General features: G+C 41.8%; 1 protein-coding gene across 2 annotated transcripts in view; it reads left to right on the top strand.

The window, feature by feature from the left end:
• The window catches only part of Dipk2b (divergent protein kinase domain 2B), a 46,256-nt gene extending 23,912 nt beyond the window's left edge, over nucleotides 1-22,344 (top strand). Inside the window, exons 3-6 of one of the 2 annotated variants that reach the window (XM_085684906.2) lie at nucleotides 11,658-11,831; nucleotides 14,916-15,204; nucleotides 15,397-15,441; nucleotides 16,329-22,344. In XM_085684906.2, coding sequence (XP_085541032.1) covers nucleotides 11,658-11,831; nucleotides 14,916-15,204; nucleotides 15,397-15,441; nucleotides 16,329-16,669 — 849 coding nt within the window. In that variant the 3' untranslated portion in view covers nucleotides 16,670-22,344. The remainder of the gene's footprint in view (nucleotides 1-11,657; nucleotides 11,832-14,915; nucleotides 15,205-15,396; nucleotides 15,442-16,328) is intronic. The other variant, XM_048461548.3, reaches the window with a different exon arrangement.
• The last annotated feature ends 1,081 nt before the right edge of the window (nucleotides 22,345-23,425 follow it).

The raw sequence follows: 23,425 nt of genomic DNA, 5'->3' as shown, positions 1-23,425 counted from the left end.
CACTCAGAAATACCACCTACAACAAGATCCTGGATGTTTCTGACCCCTCAGAAGGCTTTTTTTTGTCCCTTTCCAGTAAAAAGTCCCTTCCTAGGATGACAAACCATCCCAGTCTGCTCAGAACTACTTGATTTTAGCAATAAAAGTACAATATCCCAGGCAACTTCTCAATCCCAGTTCAACTCAAAGCTCACTCTATCTCCTCCTAAAAGTAGTCACCTTCTGGGCTGAACCACCTTGGGTGATTTTTGCCTGTTTTGTTTTGCTTTGTTTTTTGTTTATCTGTTTGAAGACAGGGTTTCTCTGTGAAGCCCTGTCTGTCCTGGAACTCGCTCTGTAGACCAGGATAGCCTCAAACTCAAAAAGATCCACCTGCCTCTACCTCCCGAATTTTACCTGTTTTTGAACTTCATTTAAATGTAATAACACAGTATTAAAATGTTAGAATTTCATCAAGTCATGGTATGTATCCATGTTATTGAATCAATAGTTAATTTTCTTTTTTCTAAAAATATGCTAGTTTACTTTTGATGAAACAAGTTACATATTCTGCCATTGATGAACATTTGAGTTGCGTTTACTTTGGGTTATTGTCAATTGAAATTTATGTCAATATTATCTTGTTTGTTTGTTTGTTTGTTTTATAGCCTGACTGCAGTTTCCCCTCCCTCCTCTCTTCCCAGTCCCTCTCCTCCATCCCCTCACAGTACCCACTACCCGTTCCACTCCTCCTCTGTTTCTGTTTATGAAAGGGCAGGTCTCACATAAGTATTAATAAAACATGGCATAGCAAGTTGCAATAAGACTAAGCACCCTCCTCCTTCATGTATTAAGGCTGAACAAAGCAACCCAGTATGAGGATCAGGGTCCCAAGAACCTATAAAAGAGTCAGAGAGAGAGCCTCTGTTTTCACTGTTAGCAGTCCCACAAAAGGATCAAACCATACAACTGTAACAAATATGCAGAGTGGCTAGGTCAGTCCCATGCAGGTTGTTGGTTCAATTTCTATGAGTCCCTATGAGCCCAGGTTAGTTAATATTGTGAGTTTTCTTGCGATGTCCTTGATCCCTCTGGCTCCTACAATCCTTCCTCCGCCTTTTCTGTAGGATTCCCAGAACTCTGCCTAATGCTTGGCTGTGGGTCTGCATCTGTTTCCACCAGTTGCTGGATGAAGCCTCTCTGATGGAAATTGCTCGTCACAGGAGATTGTCAGTTCAGGCTACTTATCCACTATTGCTAAATTGGGGTCTTCCTTGAGGATTCCTGGGAGATTCTCTTGCACCAGATTTTTATCTGACCCCTTTCCAGTAGTCTGTTTCAGTACTCTCTCCCACAGTGCCACACCCCTCAAGCTGATCATTCATGTTCCCATCCTAACCAACCCTCAATTCACTCATGAAATTTCTTCTATTCCACTTCCCAGGGAGATCTGGGTGCCCCACCACCATGAACCCTCCTTGTTTTCTAGCCTCTCTGGGTCTGTGGACTGTAGCATGGCTATCCTTTATTTTACAGTTAATATCCATTTGTGAGTGCGAACATACCATGTTTGTCTTTCTTGATCTGGGTTATCTCACTCAGAATGATTGATTTCAACTTTCTTTGTGCCTACAGTTGAACTTAAACATGTCAAAGTGAATTTCCATGGTGATAACATTACATATGGACAGAGTCTGAAGGGACTGTCCACTGGTTTTTCTATATGCAGTATGCAATATATGCTTCTCCTATATGCAATGGAAGAGAGGTTACTGACTGCTCTTTCCTATCTGTGTTAGCTCACTCTTATTAATTTTGAACTTCAGGTATTTTAGTGGGTGTCTAGCAGTATCTCACATGGTCTCACTTGTATTTTCTGATAACTTATAATATAGGGCCTGTTTTCATGTATTTATTGGCTTCTTTGATCTTTGATAAGGTACTTGTCCATTTTGTAAGGTTTTCTGTGTTTATTATTGATTTTTCACAACTTACACAAATTATATTTACATTCCAAACACTATTTCTTTATCACATATGTATATTATAAGTAAATTGTTATAGATCTCTTTGTTTCTGCATGGACCTGCCAATATGAAGAAGGCTCTCCTTCCAACAAGGTAACCCTCCTACACAGCACCCTTAGTCGCTATTCCCTGGGAGGTAGAAAGACAGGCCAGGAAGTACACAATTTGATCCTGGAACCGGGAAACACACTATAGCCTTCAATGATATACCCATAGCCAACTACCAGCTAGGTGTCACCTATTAAAAGTGTCACAGTCCCCAAGTATAGTACCACCACCTGGGGAACCAATGTTCAAAATATGAGCCTGTGGGGAACATTTTCAATTTAAACCAGCAACAGTATTAGAAATGAGTTAGAGATGGTTTGGCATATACAGACAGATGTAAAGCCTATGTTTTATGTAAATGCTTTACCATTTTACATAAGGGACTTTTAACACTTATAGGGTAGTCCTGGCCCTAATCCCCCATGGATACTGAGAAAAAAAAACACTTATTATAAAAAATTTATAGTCTCATCCAGCATGGTGGTATATGCCTTTAATCCCAGTACTTGAGAGGCAGAGGCACGTGGTTCTCTGAGTTTGAGGCCAACATGGTCTACAGAACTAGTTCTAGGACAGCCAAGGCTGTTACACAAAGAAACCCTGTCTTGGAAAAAATTATAGTCTCTATGAATTTATAAAAATGAAGTTTGGAGATGTAGATCAGTCACAGAGTGCTTGCTTAGCATGTAGAAAGCCCTGAATTTTATACCCAAGACCATAAAACAATGGATCAAAAACATTAGGAAGTTAAGAAGGTGAAAATTACCTATAGCAGAGGCAACAACTTGCAGTTGTTCCTTCTAGACCTTTTCTAGCCATGTTTAATTTAATTTGGCTGTAGATGAGTTCTATGTGCAATGTTTCCCTTTGCCTTAATTGCATATCCCATACTAGTCCCCTTGCTATTGGAATGATAAACATTATTTCATCATGTTGATACAACACAGTTTAATTTACTATTGTTGAATGTTGCTATTGCTTGATTTTTCACTTATCAAAATATTTTTTGAAGAACATGTTAGTGCAAAGGCTTTGTCTGAATCTTATTATGTCCTTGAGATGAATTTCCTTTTCAAAGCTGCCACATACTGACCAAGCACACTTCATACACATTGGTGATAGTTGATCTTTGGCACCTGAAACATTTTTGTCCCCATTAGATGGGGAATCTAAAACATGTGTTCAGAGCTTACACAGCTAGTAAATTTTGGAACTTGGATTTGAACACAGGCCTTTCTCCTAACTCCAGAAATTACAACCATAAACACTCCTTACTTTCTGTTGTTTCATCATGTTATAGCAGAACTACTAACCACAAAGATGTGAGTATTTTTCACTAGAGGGGTGTGTGTGTGTGTGTGTGTGTGTGTGTGTGAGAGAGAGAGAGAGAGAGAGAGAGAGAGAGAGAGAGAGAGAGAGAGAGAGAGAGAGAATGTGGATCCCGGGCATCAAACTCAGCAAATGTTGAACCATCTTGCCATCCACCCACTCACTAAAAGTTTTAAAGTATACTCATAAAATCTTCATGAACCATAACCTTTGCCTCTAAGATTATGTACATTATGTGAACAACATTCAAATGGCTCACTGTTTTCAGCTTTATTTTCCAGGCTTCTCCTTGGGTGACTCCATGTCTGTATGTTCCAGGCCAGAGATAGCTTTTAACTCTATTCCTTATATGCCTCTATTATTTGTCCAATTTTGACCTTGTGGCCTGAAGAGCAGTGACTTGAAATATCCACTGACCCAAATTCAACTCAGCCTCAAAGTCAGGCACATATCGCCATTTCTGCGGCACCTATCCAGATTCCCTGTTGTTCTGCTTTTCACAACACCTGATTTACACCTCCTGTAGCATTTGTTGTATTCTATCCCACAGTGAACTTTGTGACTTTTTATTCTGGCTCATAATAATACCAGTTCCTTAGAGGTAGGGACCCTCTTTTATTTATCTCTATGACCCCTACTTTATATAAGACACTTTGCATAAATTTTGACAAAGCTTTGTTTAACATATGTGCATGACTGGAGTGGTCTATTTTCCCAATTCTTTCTGATTTTATCTGAAATACAATGGCTGGATCTGAGCCTAGAGACAATCACAGTGAGTTCAGACTGCTAACACTTCCTTCTGGGGAACAGGGATGCTTAATTGAGAGTGTTCCCAGCTTTAGACCTCTCTCCCCATTGCTTCTGGGACTACTATCTCATGCCCGGGAAGCTACTTACTTTTTTTCTGCCCACAGCCCTTCCTTCCACCATAAAAAAAGGCATAGTAGATGGTACCCTGTGAAGCCACTCTGGGTGCACAGGAGTGGGGATACTAACAAGAGGAAACATAGGGTTAAGGTAGAAAATGAAACAAAGACACAGCAGCTGGGGCTATAGCTCAGAAACAGAATACAGGCTTAGGAGGTACAAGGCCCTGAGTTCTATTTTCAGCACACAAAGAAAAAGTCCCATGAATCTTCCTCTCTGTTTGAATCCTGCCTAATACATGTGGTATAATATCACCTGAAGGACTCAAGGAGGGGTAGAGAAAAAAACATACCAATGCCCCCCCTCCATTCTTAGGCCAACAGGAGTGCTTTTCTGACATGGAAGTCCTGTGGGGTCAACTGGATCATTCAGTGTTATTCATGCTTTCTGCTCCCCCAACATCACTGGAAGTCAGAGTTCCTGGACCCACTACCAGCTGCCTTACTAATCTTCTCAGGATTTGAAGACTAGGACACATACCCCAAGAAAGTACATAATTACATCCTGCATTATATCAGTCTGTGAACAAGGATTTATTTCTTAAAATTTCAAAGCTGTCCACATACTACTAGGTTACAGAAGTGTGAAATTCTAAAGTCCTAGCCACAAGGGACCAGATGACTAAAGAGACATGTGATGAGCACATAGCCTAAGACCTATGAGGCACAGGCAACAAGAGAAAAAAGAAAATGAGTGTTGCAAGATCCAGGAAGCTGCTTGGAGGAGGTGTAACCTGAAGAGGAAGGACGAGGTAGAGAAAAGGTTATGTATCCTCTTGGCAGCACAAAGAGAATGGAAAATAAGGTGTGTAATTACGAGAAGTTAGAAGTGTCATGACCTATTGTCACTGTGTTGAACTTACAAACACTGTGATGACCAGGCTGGGGTTGGGAGCAGGTAGCTAAACATCACTTGTTGGAAATGGTTCTCAGCTGCCAACATGCATCAGAAATCCTGAAGGGTTCCTTACCACATACATCACTGGGTTCTGGCCCCAGGGGTGCTTCTTCAGAAGGTCTAAACAGGTTCTGAGAATTTGTATTTGGAGAGAAAAGCAACTTGAGGACAGTGGGGTCTTTCCATAAGGAAATTTAAATGTGGTATACAGGTTAGACAGGAAGGGGTTCAGAAAAGAATTACAGAGACTTCATGGCAAAAGTAGGTCAGGATACACCCACATAGAGTGGGGTTAACACGAACTGATGGAGAAAGTAGGGAAGGCAGAGAAGATCCTGTTGGTATGGGACTTACCATAGGCCACACAATATCTAGAAGGGAATTTGTGGAGAAATGAGGGTACATGAGATCCAGTTCCTTCATCTGGACTTCCTGACAGTACTGGAAAGAAAAGACCCAACAGAGACTGGATAGTCAATACAAAGAGGGAATATGAACTGGCACTCAGAGAAACCTGAGTTAGAATCCTGACTCCATCACTGTATACAAAATTATGAATCTGTCTTTCAACTCCCTGGCAAACAAATTTCCACTGTGAGTTACCACCAAGTCTGTTCCCCTTAAAGTATAAAAATTAATACAACATTTACCCAGCACAGAACAAACATTCAGTAATATTAGCTGTTGCTTTATTCTCTCAAAGTCTACAGACATAATACCTATTAACTTTTTACATAGCTTAATCCTTTCAACCCACTCATGAGCATGTATAATTAATAGGTTGTTCAGACTTCTTTCAAGTGGCCTCAGTGCATGCCTACTGTACTGATTTCATTGTTAAAATCACATTTTTGAATGGGGTAATGACGTGGGATCCCCCTATGTATGCTGTGATTGCCACTGATTAATAAAGAACTGCTTTGAGACTATGGCAGGGTAGAACGGAACTATGTGGGGAAAGCTAGGCTGAATGCTGGGAGAAAGAGGGCAGAGTCAATTGACACCATAGAGCCACCAGAGGGGAAAGATGCGAGCTGTCAGTTGGAACCTTGCTGGTAGGCCAAAAGCCTCATGGTAAAATATAAAACAATGAAAATGGGTTAAATTAAGATGTTGGAGCTAGCCAATAAGAAGCTAGAGCTAATAGGCCAATCAGTGACTTAATTAATACAGTTTCTGTGTGGTTATTTTGGGGCTAAGCAACCGGGAACAAACAAGTGGTCTCCTACTACAGGGTAAGAGGAAGAAGCCTAAAAGAGAAGAAAATAAAATGGAGAGGAAAAAGGAGAGAATCCTGGGGTAAGAAATATTTAAAGGAAAGAGGGAGGAGGCAGATAAAAGAAAGGTTGGTGTTGGGGAGATGGTCAACCAAACTAAGAATGTATGGAAAAGCCACAAAGAAACTTACTGCTTTATGAGCTCACTCTGGTGTGGTTTGAGTGAGAAATATATAAGCTCATGTATTGAACACTTGGTCCCCAGTTGATGGCAATATTTGGAGAGGCTATAGGACCTTCCAAAGGTGGAGCACTGCTGGAGAAAGCTTGTCACTTGGACGTTGCGGATTTATAGCCTGGCCTCACTTCCTGCTGGCCTTCTCTGTTGCCTATGCGTCGTTGATAATGTGATCTCTCAGCTCTAATTACCATGTATCATTTCCCACCATTATAGATATATGTCCTTTTGGAACCTTAAGCCAAAATAAACTCTTTCTTCTATAAGTTGTGCATGTGTGTGCAGCTTGTATTGATCAGTTATTTTATATTGCTGTGATAAAACACCATAACCAAGGCAATTTATAAAAGAAAGCATTTAATTGGGCTTAGAGCTTCAGAGGGTTAGAGTCCATGAAGGTGGAGTAAAGACATGGCAACAAGAGCAGTTGAGACAGGACAGCCAGGGATCAAACTGCAGTCTGGAAGCAGAGATCACAGTGAGAACAACATGAGCCTTTTGAAACCTCAAGCCCACCCCCAGTGACACACCTCCTCCAGTAAGGCCACATTTCCTAATCCTTCCCAAACAGTTCCACCAACTGGAGACTACATATTTAAACATATGAGCATATGGGGATCTGTTCTCACTGAAACTACCACACAGCTTAACATGGATTCCAGAAGTCCATAGGTTTTTCTTCTTTTCTTCCTTCTTCCCTTTCTTTCTTTCTTCTTCTTTTTTCTTTTCTTTTTTTTGGTTTTGTTTTCTTTTGTTTTTCAAGATGGAATTTTGCTATGTAGCCCTGCCTGTCCTGGCATTTCCTCTGTAGACCAGGCTGGCTCAAACTCAGGAATCCACCTGCCTCTGGCTCCTGAGTGCTAGTATTAAAGGCATGTTCTAAAAACCCAGCTCTAGAAACCATAGTTTTTCAAACCAAAATACCAGTAACTGGTGTAGGATACCTCCCTATGAATTTTCAGTCAGCTAGCTAATTGCTAGAACATCCCAAAACAATAGAGATTATGTCATTGCTCTTGGTTGTCCACTAGAACTAGACAGTAAGACCTAATTGCTGAAGACAGTACATATTCTTTATACAAAACACAAAGATATCAAGCTGAAACTGAGCTAGAATCTTCCACCCTGTTGACTAATATTCATAGCTAGAAGGTGCTGTGTAGACCATTGTGTGATGAAAGTCATAAATAATTCTACCCGTCTGTGAACCATGCATGTTAAAATGCTTAACTGCATGGCAAGATACACCAAGTGCTGCAACAGTGGCATAGATGCTCTGGGAGTAACCAACTACATCCTGATGAGATCCAAGGCCCATTTTATAGGAAGAAATACATGCTTGGCATTTTGCTAAAAGTCTATGACTAGGGAGGTCACAGCCTTATGGTGGAATCAACTACTGATGTTTTGCTAAGTGGACATGTAATTAAACTGCCTTCCAAATATTTATGTTTATATCCACAGACTAGTGCAGTTCTCAGATTTCGTCAGTGCTGTGGGATGATATTTCTGTTTGCTATGAATATGTATTCTATTGATTGAGCATTAATAACTAATATAAGTCTCTGAATGATTATTTGGAAGCAGCTATGGGACAGGGTAGGACAGAGAAAGTTTCGTTTACGGACAGAGAAGCCTTTTTTGGTAGTAGATAATGGTCAAAGCAGGAACCCACAACTGATCAAAGTAACTACTGAGTGCTTGGATTAATAAGGGTCACCTGTGTAACACTCCCCCCTTTAAAATGCAGGGATCATTGAGGAAGAGTGGATGGAAGGACTGTGGAAAGTAACCAGGAGGAGTGCAGTGGAGTATGTCTTCTGGATATGGCACAGCTATGGAATCACGAACACACAGAAACTGTGACTGCCTGTATAGGCAGGAGAAGGAAAGGAAGGACACAGGGTAGGAGGGAGACTGATTGGAAAGAGGAGGTCAATAGAAGTAGAGGAGGGATTAGAGAAGGTAGTGGAGGTGAATGTAATACAAGTATGATTATCTTTTTTTAATTAATCAAATTCTTGAAATCACCTCTTTCACTCTCAAAAAAGCTCCTGGTTCAGAAGATAAGACAAATGATCCCCTTAACAATTATCCCTAAATTACATATAAGATAAAGAACTCCCAGATCATGCAGTTGTTAAGTGACAGATCTGGGATTCGAACCTGCCAGCTTTCCTGTAAAGGATGTGCTTGAAACTAGTTCATTACACTGCATTCTGGAGGTCTGTGAAATCTAAGTTTGGTTGTGAACGTTGTCTACCCATCCAAGCAGAAATCCCTCTTTAGGGCAGAGGAGTACAAGGTTGAATAAAGAGAAATAGGCAGTCAGTTTGGAGAGGTAAGACAGAAATGTGTTGGAAGGCTCTGGTAGAGGCAGGAAAAAGGATAAAACCAATACAACTTCACACACTCAGGTGGCTCCTCGTTACTCCTCTCCTGGGAACCTCCCCCAGCAACCAAAATGGGACATAATCACAACTGCTCTGCTCCTCAGAGAATCATTTAGAGTCTCTGCAAAGTACCAAGAATTTAAACAAAAGAAACCCTGTCTAAGGAAAGATGTCATTAGAAGTGAGAGGACCTGTCTTATATAGAAACTTGGTCTTTGAGAGACTGTACTTGTGGTGCATGGAATACCTTCCATATTGTTTACTCTTCCCAACAAGTCATTTGGCTAATTGAATATGGTTTTAATGGCTACTGAGTATGCTATTCACTCTAACATGATCTAAGACAAACTCCAATCCACCACTTCCCCTGGGCTCATTTCCTCCTCTACCTCTATCCTTTTGGGGTGACTTTGTACCAGTGCCTTAATATCAGGGAATCTGGGTAGATCAGCCCAGGTAGCAGAGAGCAACTTCCTAAGGGGAAAGAGACCTATCATAAACCTGCCCTAACTTATGGATTTCAAAGAAAAATTGAAGTTATTTAGGCACCATTCACCTACTTAAAGCTTCCCCTCCCTCCTCTAGTAACAGTGAGCTAAGAACTCTGCCTGTCAAGTTACCTGAGAGTAACAAGGTTGCTATTGGATTTCTAAACAATTAAAAACATCCATGTGGTTACTTCAAAGCCATCACCATGCTATTAGATACTTATAGAATGGTAATTGACACACCAAAACACTTTCTGTTGTGTTCAGAGGGGGAAAAAAACTTTATTAAAAGAACAAAATTAGAGTAGACATAAAACTGTCAGTTGTTTATCTTCATACAATAAAAGAGGAGTTTCCTGTTTTGAATAAAGGAAGGTTTAACTATCCATAACAATTGAGACAATTATTAAATGTCATTGTCTTAATGGTAGCCTGTTGATTAACTGTGGTGCATGGTTAACCTTAGCTCTGTTTTACAAACATTCTTAAGTGCGCAGTCGTGTAAAAGGTGTTCAGGTGTATAGCTGGAAGGAAGTTTATTCAAATTCACGTTTTCTCATAGAGGCTAGAAGAGCTTGAGAACAGCTAGTTTCCTCAAAGTAAAACTTCATTTGCTGGACATTTCTTTCAACATTCTAAAGTCAGTTGTTGGAGGCAACCTTACTGAGAAAAGCCAACTTCCAGTCTTAGGGTGAAAAACCATACTTCTGGTCGTAGATTTTCTTTCTCAGAATAACTGATGTTTTTTTTTCATACATTTATATTTCCATCAGAACAGATATTCAGATTGTTCAGCAGTGGTAAATCGTCACCTTTTGAGCAGTATTTGCTTTTGAAAACATCAAGTCAGTCAGAACAACCTTGAGTGATTAATATACATTTTAGCTTAACCATAATGTGGTTTTCTGGAACCCAGGATGTTAAGTGTTTAAAACAAATTTTTTGAAGGTTCATTCCTGTGAGGTGAGAGAAAAGGTTAAGGTTAAGTTTCCTGAGGCTAAGGTTAAGTTTCAATAGATTCAGGACTTTCTTTCCTTACCACTGCCTTTCCTTCAGTGCCTCAGTAAAGCTGCATTTCCCTGAATTACTAAAGCTGCTTGGCTTCCTTGGGACAAGAAACAAAAACTCAGTGAAGTCACTCTCTGGAAAAGGAATTTGTGGTGCTGCTGTCTTCATCTGTTTCCTATTGGTGCATGTGAACACCATCCCCAAGTTTTAAAGAATAGCTGTTTGTCTCACTAATGGTTTTTGAGGCTGAAAAGTCCAAGAATTTGACACTAGCATCTGGCAAGCATACTAGCTTAGGTCTCTCTTCCTTTTCTTAAAAAGCCACTAATGTTATTATTGGGACTATCCTCTTGACTTTATCCGGTCCTAATTACCACTCAAAGATCCCACCTCCAAATACCATTAACATATGACTTTGGGATTTAAAGTTTCAATTTGAGGGACAAAGTCAAAACATAGCACCATCTCCGACTTTGCATTTAGTATAGCAGCTTATAGGCTTTGTACTCTAGAATGAAACGCCGTATTTTTTTTTTGTTCTAAATTTTCTTTAGTAAGTTTCCAATCACTTTGGTTCACAGCATCTCTTGCTTTCTTCATATATCTCTCATAGACCCTCTGTCTCAGATGGATCTCGAGATCTAAATCCTCAAGGGGATTGAGCTAACTTTACCATCTGCCCCATTAGGAAGAGACCTTATGTCAGAAATTCTGGATCCATTCAAGACAGCCTTATCCTTATCCTACTTCTCTAAGCAGGCAGTTATGGGAAAGGAACTTCCACTAGAAGCACATGTATGACTTGTACTGTTAATTCTCATTTGATTTTTTTTTTCTGTGTGGAAGCAAAAAAAAAAAAAGCAAAACTTCAAACTTTCAAAAAGGCAGAGCTGCTCTCCATACCCCCAGTGCCCCAATTCCTGCACAGCCTTCTATGCCCTCTCCCATTCTCTATGTCCCACCCAGGGGTCTCCACCATCTTGCTCAGCATCCTTCTTAACCACCCATGGATCTCTCCTCTACCATTTAGACTCCCAATCCGATATCTGTGTCCCTTACAAGAGTCCAGTAACTCATCCTGGGTCTCTCTCATGTGTCTGCAGGGCCTGCCCAGTCCCTTCCTGCGATGCCCTTCACAAAGACTCTTGGATCGTGTGGTTCGACGCTATGCTGAAGTGGTTGACGCTGGCAGCATCTTCATGGACCACTTCACTGACCGTGACAAGCTGCGTCTCCTCTACACACTGGCTGTCAATGCACACCCCATCATTCTGCAGGTACTTGGTGACCCCCACAAGCTCTCCAGGTTATGTTATCACCTTGGAATTTCAGAGGCCATCCACGGGTTGAATTTTCTCCCCTTCTTGCTTCATGTTTTGGGGTCACAAATCTGTGCTCGTACATTTGCAACATCAGGTAAGTGTTTGACAGCCTTGGCAGCTAGAGAGGAAAAGGGTATGGGAGTACAGGGCTGGGAATGTGGGTGACAGGGAACAGCAGTCAAATTTATAAGGTGAGGCAGTCAGGAAGGCCTTCGTGAAGGGAGGCAAATTTAATCTCTGCCACTAAGAGAAATATGATTTCAGGGATTGGTGAAACAGCTACCTAGAGATATACCTTAAAGCTGTGTTTGGAAAGAAGAAAAAAAACTGGAAGTGACATAATTGGAAAGTGGTCAAATAAATGAGGACATACTGGACCTGGGACACACTTAGTAAAAAAGATAGAGACACCATGTTAACAGTTATCCATAGAATTCATGGAGCTAAATTCTCCCAGACCAAGGGTCAGGACATGTACATGTAAGTCACATCATGAACAGAAAAGATACCAGAAGTTGCAGGAGAGGAGAAGGGTAAAAGAAGAGTAAAGGGTGAAGGAGTGGGATGGGAGGAGGAGGGAGAGAGAGAATAGTAGGGGGAGAGAGAAAAGAGGGGAAGGGAAAGAGGAGGGAAAGCTTGGCATGATGGTACAGGCTGTATAAGACCATCTTCATTTTCTTTTTTTCTTTCTTTTTTGCGGGGGGAGGTTGAGACAGGGTTTCTCTGTGTAACACTGACTGTCCTAGAACTCACTCTATAGACCATTCTGGCCTTGAACTCACAGAGATTTGCCTGTCTCTGTCTCCTGAGTCCTGGGATTAAAGGCATGCACCACCACCTGGCATAAGACCATCTTTTAAAATACCGTAATATAAAAATACGGACAGGGAAGAAAAGAGCTACAACATAGATAGTTCCTAAATATTTGTCAAAAAACTAATGGATGACTACACAATGAAGACTGTTGGTTATTAGGTTCTTGCTCTGTGTCAGGTGTTGTGCAGAATAATGGCTATCATTGTCAATTAGTTATCACTGCAAGCCCCCAGAATGATATTGTCATCCCCATTGGGAATAAGACGGAAGAAGTGCCTTAGTCACTATCACCTGTGAACCCTAAACTCAAAAATGTCTGCCATCAGAGGCAACAGAAGCTATACTCTACCCACTAAACCTGCCTAATGTCTTTGGTATTTGACATCCTAGTGGCAGAGAAGGAACTGCTCTTTGCCCTGCATGCTCAGAGGTCTTCTTGGAGGCCTTTCACTCACAATTCTAACTTTTGTTGTCATCTTGGTTACCCGAAGGTCTGGTTCCTCAGAGACCTGACCTGGAACCACGGGGCTGAGACACTTCACTCAACCCTGGGCTTTACCCAGAAAGAGTGTGATATGGGGCCAAGGAGTGGTTTTGCGCATTTAAACAAGGTCAGTAGGTCCAGGTTGTCCCTTGGAGACACATAGTGTATAAGGTACCTCAGTTAGGGAAGCTCAAAGAGCATGACTCTTTATAACATGACTTAAAAGAGGTAGAAGATACAGAAGAGAGAGAGAGAGAGAGAGAGAGAGAGAGAGAGAGAGAGAGAACGAACTTTGAAGTCTACTTTTTGTTTTATTTCCTGTAGTGCTGGGGATGGGACCCAGGGTCTTATGTGTGCCAGATAAGCAGTCTGCTACTAGAATGCATCACTCAGACTTACTTTGTTTTCTTAAGAAGGTAAACAAAGGGAAGAGTGGTGTTTATAGTTTTGGCTGTCAGTTCTAGATACAGATTCATTGAGAAAATGATCAACAGTTGAGGCTCAAACACGGACAGGGAATATTCCTTGTGGTCCTATCAATAGATGAATACAAGTGACCAATGGCTACTGAGAGAAGGAGAATCAGTCTTCTTTCTCCATGAACAAATTTCCACATAGATTGTTCAATTCCGAATGGTCAGCTCTGGTCGCATATACATATGAGTGACACTAAATGGACTCAGTAGGTTATATATATACACGTGTGATTATATATGTCTATAAATATATGTATCTATGTGTAGCAATAATGAAGAATAGACCATGAATTTTGGAGAAAGAAGGGGGACACAGGAGTTAAGAGGAGAAAGGGAGGGGTGGGAATAATGGAGATACAGGGTTTGTTTATGATGTGCAAAAAACAGACAAAAAAAATAAAAAAATTTAAAAAATGGTCAAGAAAAAACAGCTAGGATTCCTTCCTAACTTTATGTCACCCAAATCCACAAGTTGAGAGCTTTTACAAGGACAGAGGCTGGGTTATGCTTCCCCAGACCAATGTTAGTCTATCTGGAAGCTTCCCACAAGTGGAGAAGAATTTTTAAGTATGTAGTTACCTGAACCATGCAGGATTGTCCAGTCTAGAAGCGGAGACAACCACCTGAATTATTTTTGTTCCATCCTAGAACCAAGTACTTGCATTGTTTTATTTATTCATTTATTTATCCATGAGCTCTGTTGACCAAGCTGACCTCAACCCTCCTGCCTCATTCTCCTGAGCATCTGGAAGAAACCAGCTCACACAATACCTTATTTGTAATGTATTTATTTAGTTAATTATTATTATTAGTCTTTCAGTTGCCCTGAAGTTGCTCTTTTATTTTTTTCCATGGCCTCTTCCTAAATAATGTTATCTTGGAAAGTACAGACTAGTCATATTTTTAAATGGCACAACTTAAAAGAAAAATACCCTGAATCCTGGATACCACTGAAAATCACTGAAGGTTGGTTAGCATTCTCAGGTTCCACTTGGAGAAACTCGTAAAATCTGATCCACTGCATAAATGAGAGCGGCCTCCCTCCTGAGTCCTTCCATTAGCAACACACTCCCAAAGTGGAGCGAGGGCAGGGCCTTACTATGTTCCAAAAGGTATGAAAAGATGGAGAAATGCTTTGCCAGCATGTTTTGAGATCCAAACTGGCAGTAAGACTTATTTGTATAGGCTATGGGTGAGAGATAGAAAGCAAACTGCTCTGTGAGATTTCTCTGTGTCTAATGCCTGCTCCTTCTGGCTTGGCAGATCTTCCCAGGGGCAGAGGGCTGGCCACTGCCCAAGTACCTGGGCTCCTGTGGTAGATTCCTGATCAGTACCAGCACCAAACCACTGCAAGAATTTTACGATGCACCCCCAGAGCAAGCTGCTGACGTTGCCTACCAACTCCTTGGGGTCCTGGAGTCCTTGAGGAGCAATGATCTGAACTATTTCTTCTATTTCACCCATGTTGATGCAGACATGTTTGGCATCTTTGACAATGGGCATCTGTTCATCCGGGATGCCAGTGCACTAGGTGTCATCGACAAACAGGAAGGTACTCAGCATGGGCTTGATTGAGCAGCTGTCAAAGGGGATTTTAGGCTGACATAAAGGCTAAGGAGGGGTGACTTGGGCCTTTGTTCTCTCTGTGTGTCACAGAGTAATCCAAGTTTGGGAAATGTTATTGGTCATAGCACAATATCCCCTCATGCTCATTTGAATTTCTGTTTTATCTTTATTTCCAAAGGGAAAATGAACTTGGTCTTGCCTGTAAGGAGCATTGTCCGTGGTGGTATGGACCCCCAGTGAGCCCTCCCAGGGCAGTTCTGGATTTCACTCACATACAAGTCACAGGCCCCTCTCCCCCTCAAACCCTTTCTCCTCAGATGTTCTTAGCCTTGATCTAAGATATAACTGCTGGCCTGATGCACTAGTTCACTTTGCAGTTAGTGTTGACATATTGACCCTGTAAATTTGAAAATTACAAAAACAGGGAACTGAATGAGGTGTGTGAGCAAGTTACAGTTTTCATTGTTTATAAAGGTTCAGCCAAGTGTTCTAGAGACCATTAAGCCCCAGTTTCTCAAGGTGACCAAATTTGCTGAGCCCAATAACAGGACAAAAGATTTTTCTCCATTTCTGACACTTTTTTTTAACAAACTCTGCAAAGATAGAGGGGAAAAAAACTTTTCCTCACTTCCTGATTTGCCTTTATTAAGAAGAATCAAATTAGAAGAGAGATTGATTCCAGCTATGCAAACATCAGTTCCATTGTAACCTGCTGAAAACATATTTTGGATGACATGTTTTCCTCCCTGACTTTTTATCCTAATTGTACAATAAAACCAATCCTAATACCATCCTCACTTCCCTAATTCAGTAATAACAGGAAAGTAACAATGTGGTTATAATTTTTACAATTATAGCCCAGCTGTTGGTAGGGACAAGTGGGTTTTCCATGCTTGGGCTTTAGCCTAATTGTAGGATAGTATTACTCAATGCTGTTCTCCAAAGGGGCTGTTGTGTTCTTGAGCCCTACATATTCTGGTGACAGGGAAATGCTTGGATACTAAAGCACTTCACTCCACAATTGTAATTGGCAGTCCCCGTCACCCCGTCCCCACCCCACCACCACAAGAATAGGTTTACAATATCTGATATTTTCCACTTCTCTTCTAGGCAGCCAAGCAGCTTTCGGGACTGGAGAAAACGAAGACATTTTTAGCTGCCTGGTTTCTGACTGCCAGGTCCAGCTGTCCTCCTGTGACACTGTCTCTGAGAAGCAAAACCTGGTGCTGGTGTGTCAACAATTGCTGCCTCGACTTCTCCAGGGAAAGTTTCCTTCCCCTGTGCAAGAGAAAATAGACTCTGCCCTCAGTTTGTGTAGCAAGAATGCCAGCACAGACATGGAAGTTTTAGGGGCCACCAACCTACTGAAGGACATCTTGAGACCACTGAGAACCTGTGATCCTAGATTTGCCTACCGCTACCCAGACTGCAAGTATAACGACAAGTTCTGACTGGGGCCTAACTAGCTTGAAGGGACAATCCACAAGCTCTTTCATGTCCCTGGTTGAGTTGACACCAAATTGGAAGAAGCAATTCCAGTTTAAATATTTAAGTACATTCCTTTCCTAAGAAACACTCAAAACTAGTGAAAGAAACTCATCTAATGTGCTTGTGCTCAAGTCCTCTAAAAGACAAGTGTCCAAACACAATTACATGAGCTTTCTTAGAGAGGACATGCTATGGGGAAGGGAAGAAGGGGCAAACATACAAACCCGTGCTGCACTCTGACCCGCCATCAAAATATAGGCAATGCAAGAAAGATTGTCTGGATATCTACAAGACCAATATGGAGCCATACACCAAGAGAGCTCCATGTCTCCCATGAACAGATTAGCTTTATTAGCCCTGTGTGTTCAGGGCTAGGCAGAACAGGCTGTCCAAGTATGACTACAGCTTAGCTCCAAAGACAGATTTCAGAGCACAGCAGCCTGAGAGCACCAGATAGGTTCCATTGCTCATTGTAGCTGCAGCCTGGGACCAGGACCTGTGCTCTTCTACACCACGTGCTCCAGTGCAAGACTCAAAGGAGTCCTAGAATTTTCATCCAAACATGGCCTTACGAGTTATTATTTAAAACAAAAAACAAAAGAAAAAAAAACCTTTTTTTTAAGGTCAACCAATGGAATGCATTTTCCTCTGCTGTACCTTTAAAATATTTAACTACATGGCTTATGGGCCTCTGTGCATGCCTCCTTAATAATTATTAAGGGCTCATAGCCCTTTGCCTAGCCTCCCTACTAGACTTCTACTCCTGGGAATTGATCAATCTACCTCCTTTCTTCTACCTCTAAATCAGCACCTTGGAGGTCAGAACACCCAGTCAACAAGACTTGCTGCACCCATGGGGAAACAGAGGCCCAGAGAGGATGTGATTTGCTTGGATAATGCCGAAACCCTTCCTACATGTTCATTCCTCTGTTGCCTTCCCCATCAGTCTCAGACTCCCATCTTGGACGATTCAGTTCTAATTTCATTCACATTTAAACATGAATCCCTATCTTGTGGTATACTGGGGGACCTTTCAGTTTTGCCTTTTGACTGCTCCAGACACTCTCTGTCCCCTGGGAACCACAACAGTGAGGATGGCAGGCCAAGCTGCTGCAAAGACTGACTTGTCATGCCTGAGAAGCTTTAAAGCTGATGTCTTCTGGTTGGCTGTTGAGGATGAAGTCCGACCACATCTCCCTACTGACTTGCTTGCGGTATGTGCTCCCAGACAGCCTCCTGACCAGAACACAGGGAAGGGGCTACAGTCTCAGACTCCCCAAAGGTTCACATGAACATAAGACTGTCCTCAGGACTCTCCAGTATGCATGCCAGGCCTGGCCTCTCTCAACAGAACCATTGTTTTTCCACTAAAGACTGTAAGTGATTTTGAGTGATGCCCCAGAGGGAGTTGAAAAATGGAACTTACTATAACCCTCTTCTTATCCCTCTACCACATATCTGTGGGGAAGGCAAGAAGGGGGGAAACAAATGAAGACCTCTCCTCTGGCCCAATGACCTGGGACTCTAAAGAGTGGAGCTGCTGAGTCTCAGAAGGGAACATAGCCCTAGACACCTCCTGAATTAAGATAAAGACATTTAATGTCCTCCTTGATCATATCCCAGGAGAGAGCAAAGAACAAAACTATTGGAGTACCCCCTGGAGGATAGTGGGATATTTGTTTTTAGTACAAGCTAAAGCAAACTATGTGTTTTTGCAGCTGTGTGCACATCTGCAGGGCAGGCCAAAGGAGGACAAAGAACTCTTAGGCAGGGCCTAACACTTTGGAGTGACCTGGAAATAGCTCCTCAGCTAGTGACCTTTTGCAAGATCAGGAGGTTGAGAAGTCCCTTTTCTCATGCATTTTGAGGACAAAGCAGACTTGCTCTTGTCATTGTGATTAAAGATCCCAGGCCCCCTCCTAGGTGTTATCTCCAAGGGATATACTCCCCACTACCTGCCATCTGTTTATTCTCTACCTCTCCTTCTACAAAGGACACCTCTCTCTCTAACGCAGGAGTGTAGTAGGCAGACAGCACTGACTGCCAGCCCTTTGGGCTCTGCCTTGGTCACTCTGTGGCTTCACTCCAGGCCACACCCATCCTAAGACTTATCCATACCTAGTCACTGGGCTTGGCAAGATGTGATGTCTCAGGTAATTTGCCCATTTAGCTACAACTCTGATGGGTAGTTTTTATTCCAATACTCTCCATGAATCAGACCAAGACTTTACTGACCCTTCATCACAGTCCAACCTCCCCCACTCCTCCTTTTCCTCTGAATTCTTTTCACAGGTGTTGGCTAGACAACTTGTGCCCATTAGTGGCCAAAATGGTAGCTCCAGAAAATGTTCACTTCTTAATCCCCAGAAACTGTGACAATTGCCTTATATTGGATATGGTTAAGGATGCTGGGATTTTCCAGGATTATCTAAGTGGGTCCTAAATGGCAGCCCATGTGTCTTCATTATGAGGGAAGCAGGGGGACTTTTAAGGGAGAAGAACCAATGATGTGAAAGTTAAGATAGAAATGAGGACAACTATAAGCCAAGGAATTCCAGCAGTCACCAGAATCTGGAAGAGGCAAGCAATGAACCTTCTGCCAGATCCCCAGAGGGAATGCGGCTCTAATGCTACCCTAACTTCAACCCTGTGAGCCCCCAAAACTGTGAGAGGATATAAATCTATTGGTATATACCACCTCCTGTATAGTGATTTGTTTAAATATCTTCAGGAATCCAATACATACTCCAAAGTCTACTGAATATCAGCTTCCAGAGAGCTCCAACTGCAATACTTGTCCATAGTCTACTGTGGGCAAATGGAAAATAGTCCTTGGGCACGTGCTTAGCATGCTCAGGGCCCTAGTTTCAGTCCCAGTACAACAGAAGCAGGTCTTGGCATGGGAAGCATGAGCTGTATCCCTGTCCAGGACTGAGGGCTTCCTTCCTCCAAAGCTCTAAACATCACTGAAGAGCCTTCTCAGTCCTCCATTTATGCAGAGCTTTTAAAATAGGCCAGCCACTACAGAACACTTTCTGAACATTGTCCCTGAAATTCTGGTCCACAAGTTTGTGCCTCATTTGAGTATGATTTCAGGAAGATCTGTGTCTTGCTTCCCCATCCATCTGGGAGCTTCCTGAGCCTGGGAGTGATGTTGAGAACTTTGTGTTCCCCACAACAAGGGAGGGCTGGACAGAGAGCAGAGGCTGAGAACAATGAATACCTTCTTTAGCCCTTCCCTGCATTGTTCATACACCATACTGGCTACCCATCAGATGGAACACTTCTTAACAGGCAAGAGACAGTTGAGTCAGCACTCAAGAGCCTTCAACCAGAATAAAAATATCACCAGCTAGTCTCTACTCCTTGGAATTTTAGTAGAGGTATTATTTTGTCAGTTTTTGTCAGCTATGCCTTTTAGCCCGTAGGACTGGCTATGTGACTTGTGGGGCCCAAAAACAAATGAAAGTTTGAGATGGACCTGTACAGAAACAGCTAATAGTTGCAAAGTGAAGCAGCAAAGCTGAGCTGAGGCCCTCTGCTGTATAGGTTACAGGTTCACCAAGCTGGCCCAGGGGACAGACTGCAGATATGGATTCCCCTTACACTTGACATTGAGTCTTGCTGGCATTTGCTGAGGGCTCATTTAACCTTCACACCCAAGGGAGCAAGTGTAGGACAGGGATGAAATGTAATATATGTCAAATGCTTATGAGATCAGACTCCACCAACTGCAGTTATCAGGAAGGTATAATGCCAGCTCAGCCCACCAGTCTGACTTAGCGCTTCAGTGTTTTATTAAGTATGGTTCTTTTTAAGTTTCTTGCCTGTGGTCTTGCATCGTCTGATTTCTGCCTATAAGTGATTTCCTAAGTCTGAACATTTTCTCTGGTGTTAACAGAAATACTTTGTTGAAACTGAGGTCTTTGGTGAAAGTCCTGATCTCTGGAAATAGACTGACTTGCTATCAAATCATGACTATCCTGTTATTGTGTAACTTTCTCCATGTTATTTATCTTTTCCAGAACTCACTCTTTTTCTGTATAAAATATAGAGGAAGAGATTTACTCTTGCAGAAATATTGTCCCCTGTAAGTGATGTGGGTCTCTTTATGAAAGGAAAAAACAGAGGCTTTCTCCATAGAGAACATAGTGACATTTTGGAGGAAATCCTGACTCCTACCCAGGAGGCCGCTGGCTCTCTGCCTGATGACAGTCTGACTGTGGTCATTTTTGGTGCTTCTCCCATTCAGACCCTTGGTCAATCATGAAAGGCAGCTGGGCAGCTTCTGTCCCCACCTCCCTCCCTAGACTGGCCCTCCAGCAGGCTCAGAAGGGAATCTTACAGTGATCCTTACCAAGTCCATCTGTGTTCATTATGTGAAGAGAAATGAGGACATATTGTCTCAGTGAGCATCAGTCTCCTAGCTAGCTCATGGTGGTGTGGCTCCCCTATCCACCTTACCCCTGCTTTTCACACACATTGGCCCAGTTGAACTCACGAGAACATAGGATATTCTCTGATCAACTTGTAGCTCTTGAAGGAATTTCAAATGATAGGAAAAGCTTGACACCCAATCAGGGGACAACAGCATTTGCAGGATTGCTTTCCAGGAAATCAAGTTGGGGGCATTGCCCAGCAAAGGCATTCTATGCCAGTGACTCACACATTAGAGAGAGCTCTTTGAAGAGATAGTAAGGAGACAAGAAGAACAGCCCTGCTCCACTCAGATGAGTAAAGAATGGCTTCGGGCCTGTACTGTGACCACAGGGCCAAGGGAAAATTGGCTCTGGGAGCAAGCATGTATCCCTTTGGATCCTGCCACAGTCAGCATTGCAAAAATCAATATATCCAAGTTACTGTTTGCAGGAATGTTAGTCATTGCAATTAAGCAATAAACACTTCATTTGTGATAAAATAAACAGGTATGCACCATAATAGAAAAATGTTGGAAATACCATGAAGGTGGTTATGCGGGACTACAGAATAGACTCCAGTGCATCCATACAACTGGGTGCCACACCTTGTACAAAAGGATGATGAATGACTCCAAACTCACATGAGGAAAAGCACCATGAGCACTTAAAAAAGGCTGATTTTGTGCAGGAAGGAGAGCTATAAAATCCCATTTATGTGCCTGCTCACTTGAAATATTCTTAACTGGATACTATACGGAATTGGAAGAAATTATGATTGTATATCAAAATACATCCACAGTACAGGCTAGAAAAGATGAAGCATGTCTGGTGCTCCATTAGGAAAGCAGCAGCCTTCATTTAGCTTCTTCATGGTTAAGGTCAGGGTGAGAGATGCTTGGTCATTCTGTCTGTACAGTGTTCATGTTGTTGTTTATGTTAAGACATGAGTACAGAGCAGCCTTGTTTTGTCTTGATCCCTCTTAGTCAAAGAGGGGCCTTGTTTGATGTTGGCAATCTGAGAAATTGTTTGTGTCTAAGGAGAACACAAGGCCTGTGCTGTGCTGGCCAAGCCAGCTGTGGGTAACACCGAGGTTAAGGCTTAAATGATCATGCCAATCCAATTCCACCCCACTAGGATGTGCGTCTCCTTCTCTGTAGGACAATTGGTAAATGTCAAATATGATATATAGGTCAATAAATGGGGCTCTTATGAATATTAATTTTTGAGTATCAGTAAATATTTTGGTTAAGTGATGTGTTAACATATGAGAGACCTGAATGAAGATTATAAATGGATCTTACATTCTATTTTGTAGCTTTGTAATATAAAAACATTTTTTATATTGTGTGGTATGCTGTGTGTGTGTGTGTGTGTGTTTATCTGTGTGTGTGTGAGTGTGTGTGTGTGTGTATATGTACCGCAACATTCATGTTGTTGTCAGTTCTTTCTTTCTACGTTGTGGATCCTTCAGGATCAAACTCAGGTTATCAGGTTTGGTAACAGGAACATTTACCTTCCAAATCATCTTGCTAGCTCAAAGGGGTTTTATTTTGTTTTATTATTTTATTTTTAAACCTTATCTCATAGAACAGAAATTAATTCAGCACCATGTAGAGAGGTTGGCTGACATGTCAGGGTTGTGTTGCACAAAACAAAATGCAGATATCAAAATACCAAAGCATTATATATGTGACACAATGGCCCTAACTATGAGAAGCACATGGAAACTGAACTAACATCATGAGAGGATTCAGGTTTCCCATAGAAGGGAGAGAAGTCTAGGGCAGTGTCAGTTGGGTAGAAGCATCACTGTTCCATTTCCATTGTTACTGTCATTTATCTCCATCTCTTTGATCCAATCTGTTTATGTGAATGTGTCCATCATGGAACCAGGGCTACTTGTATCACAGCTGAAGAAAGCAGAGACTCAGGGCCCAGATTCTTTCCCTATTATACACAAACAACAGTGTTTTTTGGAAAGAAGCTACCAAACACAGTCTAAGCCACCTCCCCACCCTGCCATTCCACTGTCATCCTTTAGCCAAATCCATTTGCATCTTGCCTGTACTAACAACTCTCTGAAAAGAAAATCACTCATTAAGGGGAATTGTGCCAAAAGTAAGTCAGTAGTATTTGACTTGTCGAAAATACAAATATTTTAATATGTTATTTTTAATGATCCTACCCAGGAAAGGCAAAATTTCAGGAAAAGAAGCAAATCTTGAAAACTGTGAGAATATAATTCTATTGAAAAGCAATTTGGTAAAGTTCATCAAGAGCCTTAAAAGCAGAGTAGTGGG

The sequence above is a fragment of the Myodes glareolus genome, chromosome X (genome assembly GCF_982192425.1).
Source record: "Myodes glareolus chromosome X, mMyoGla1.1, whole genome shotgun sequence".
NCBI classification, from domain to species: domain Eukaryota; kingdom Metazoa; phylum Chordata; class Mammalia; order Rodentia; family Cricetidae; genus Myodes; species Myodes glareolus.
Note: the sequence above shows the minus strand (reverse complement) of the source record. Positions and strands in the feature narration are given on the sequence as shown.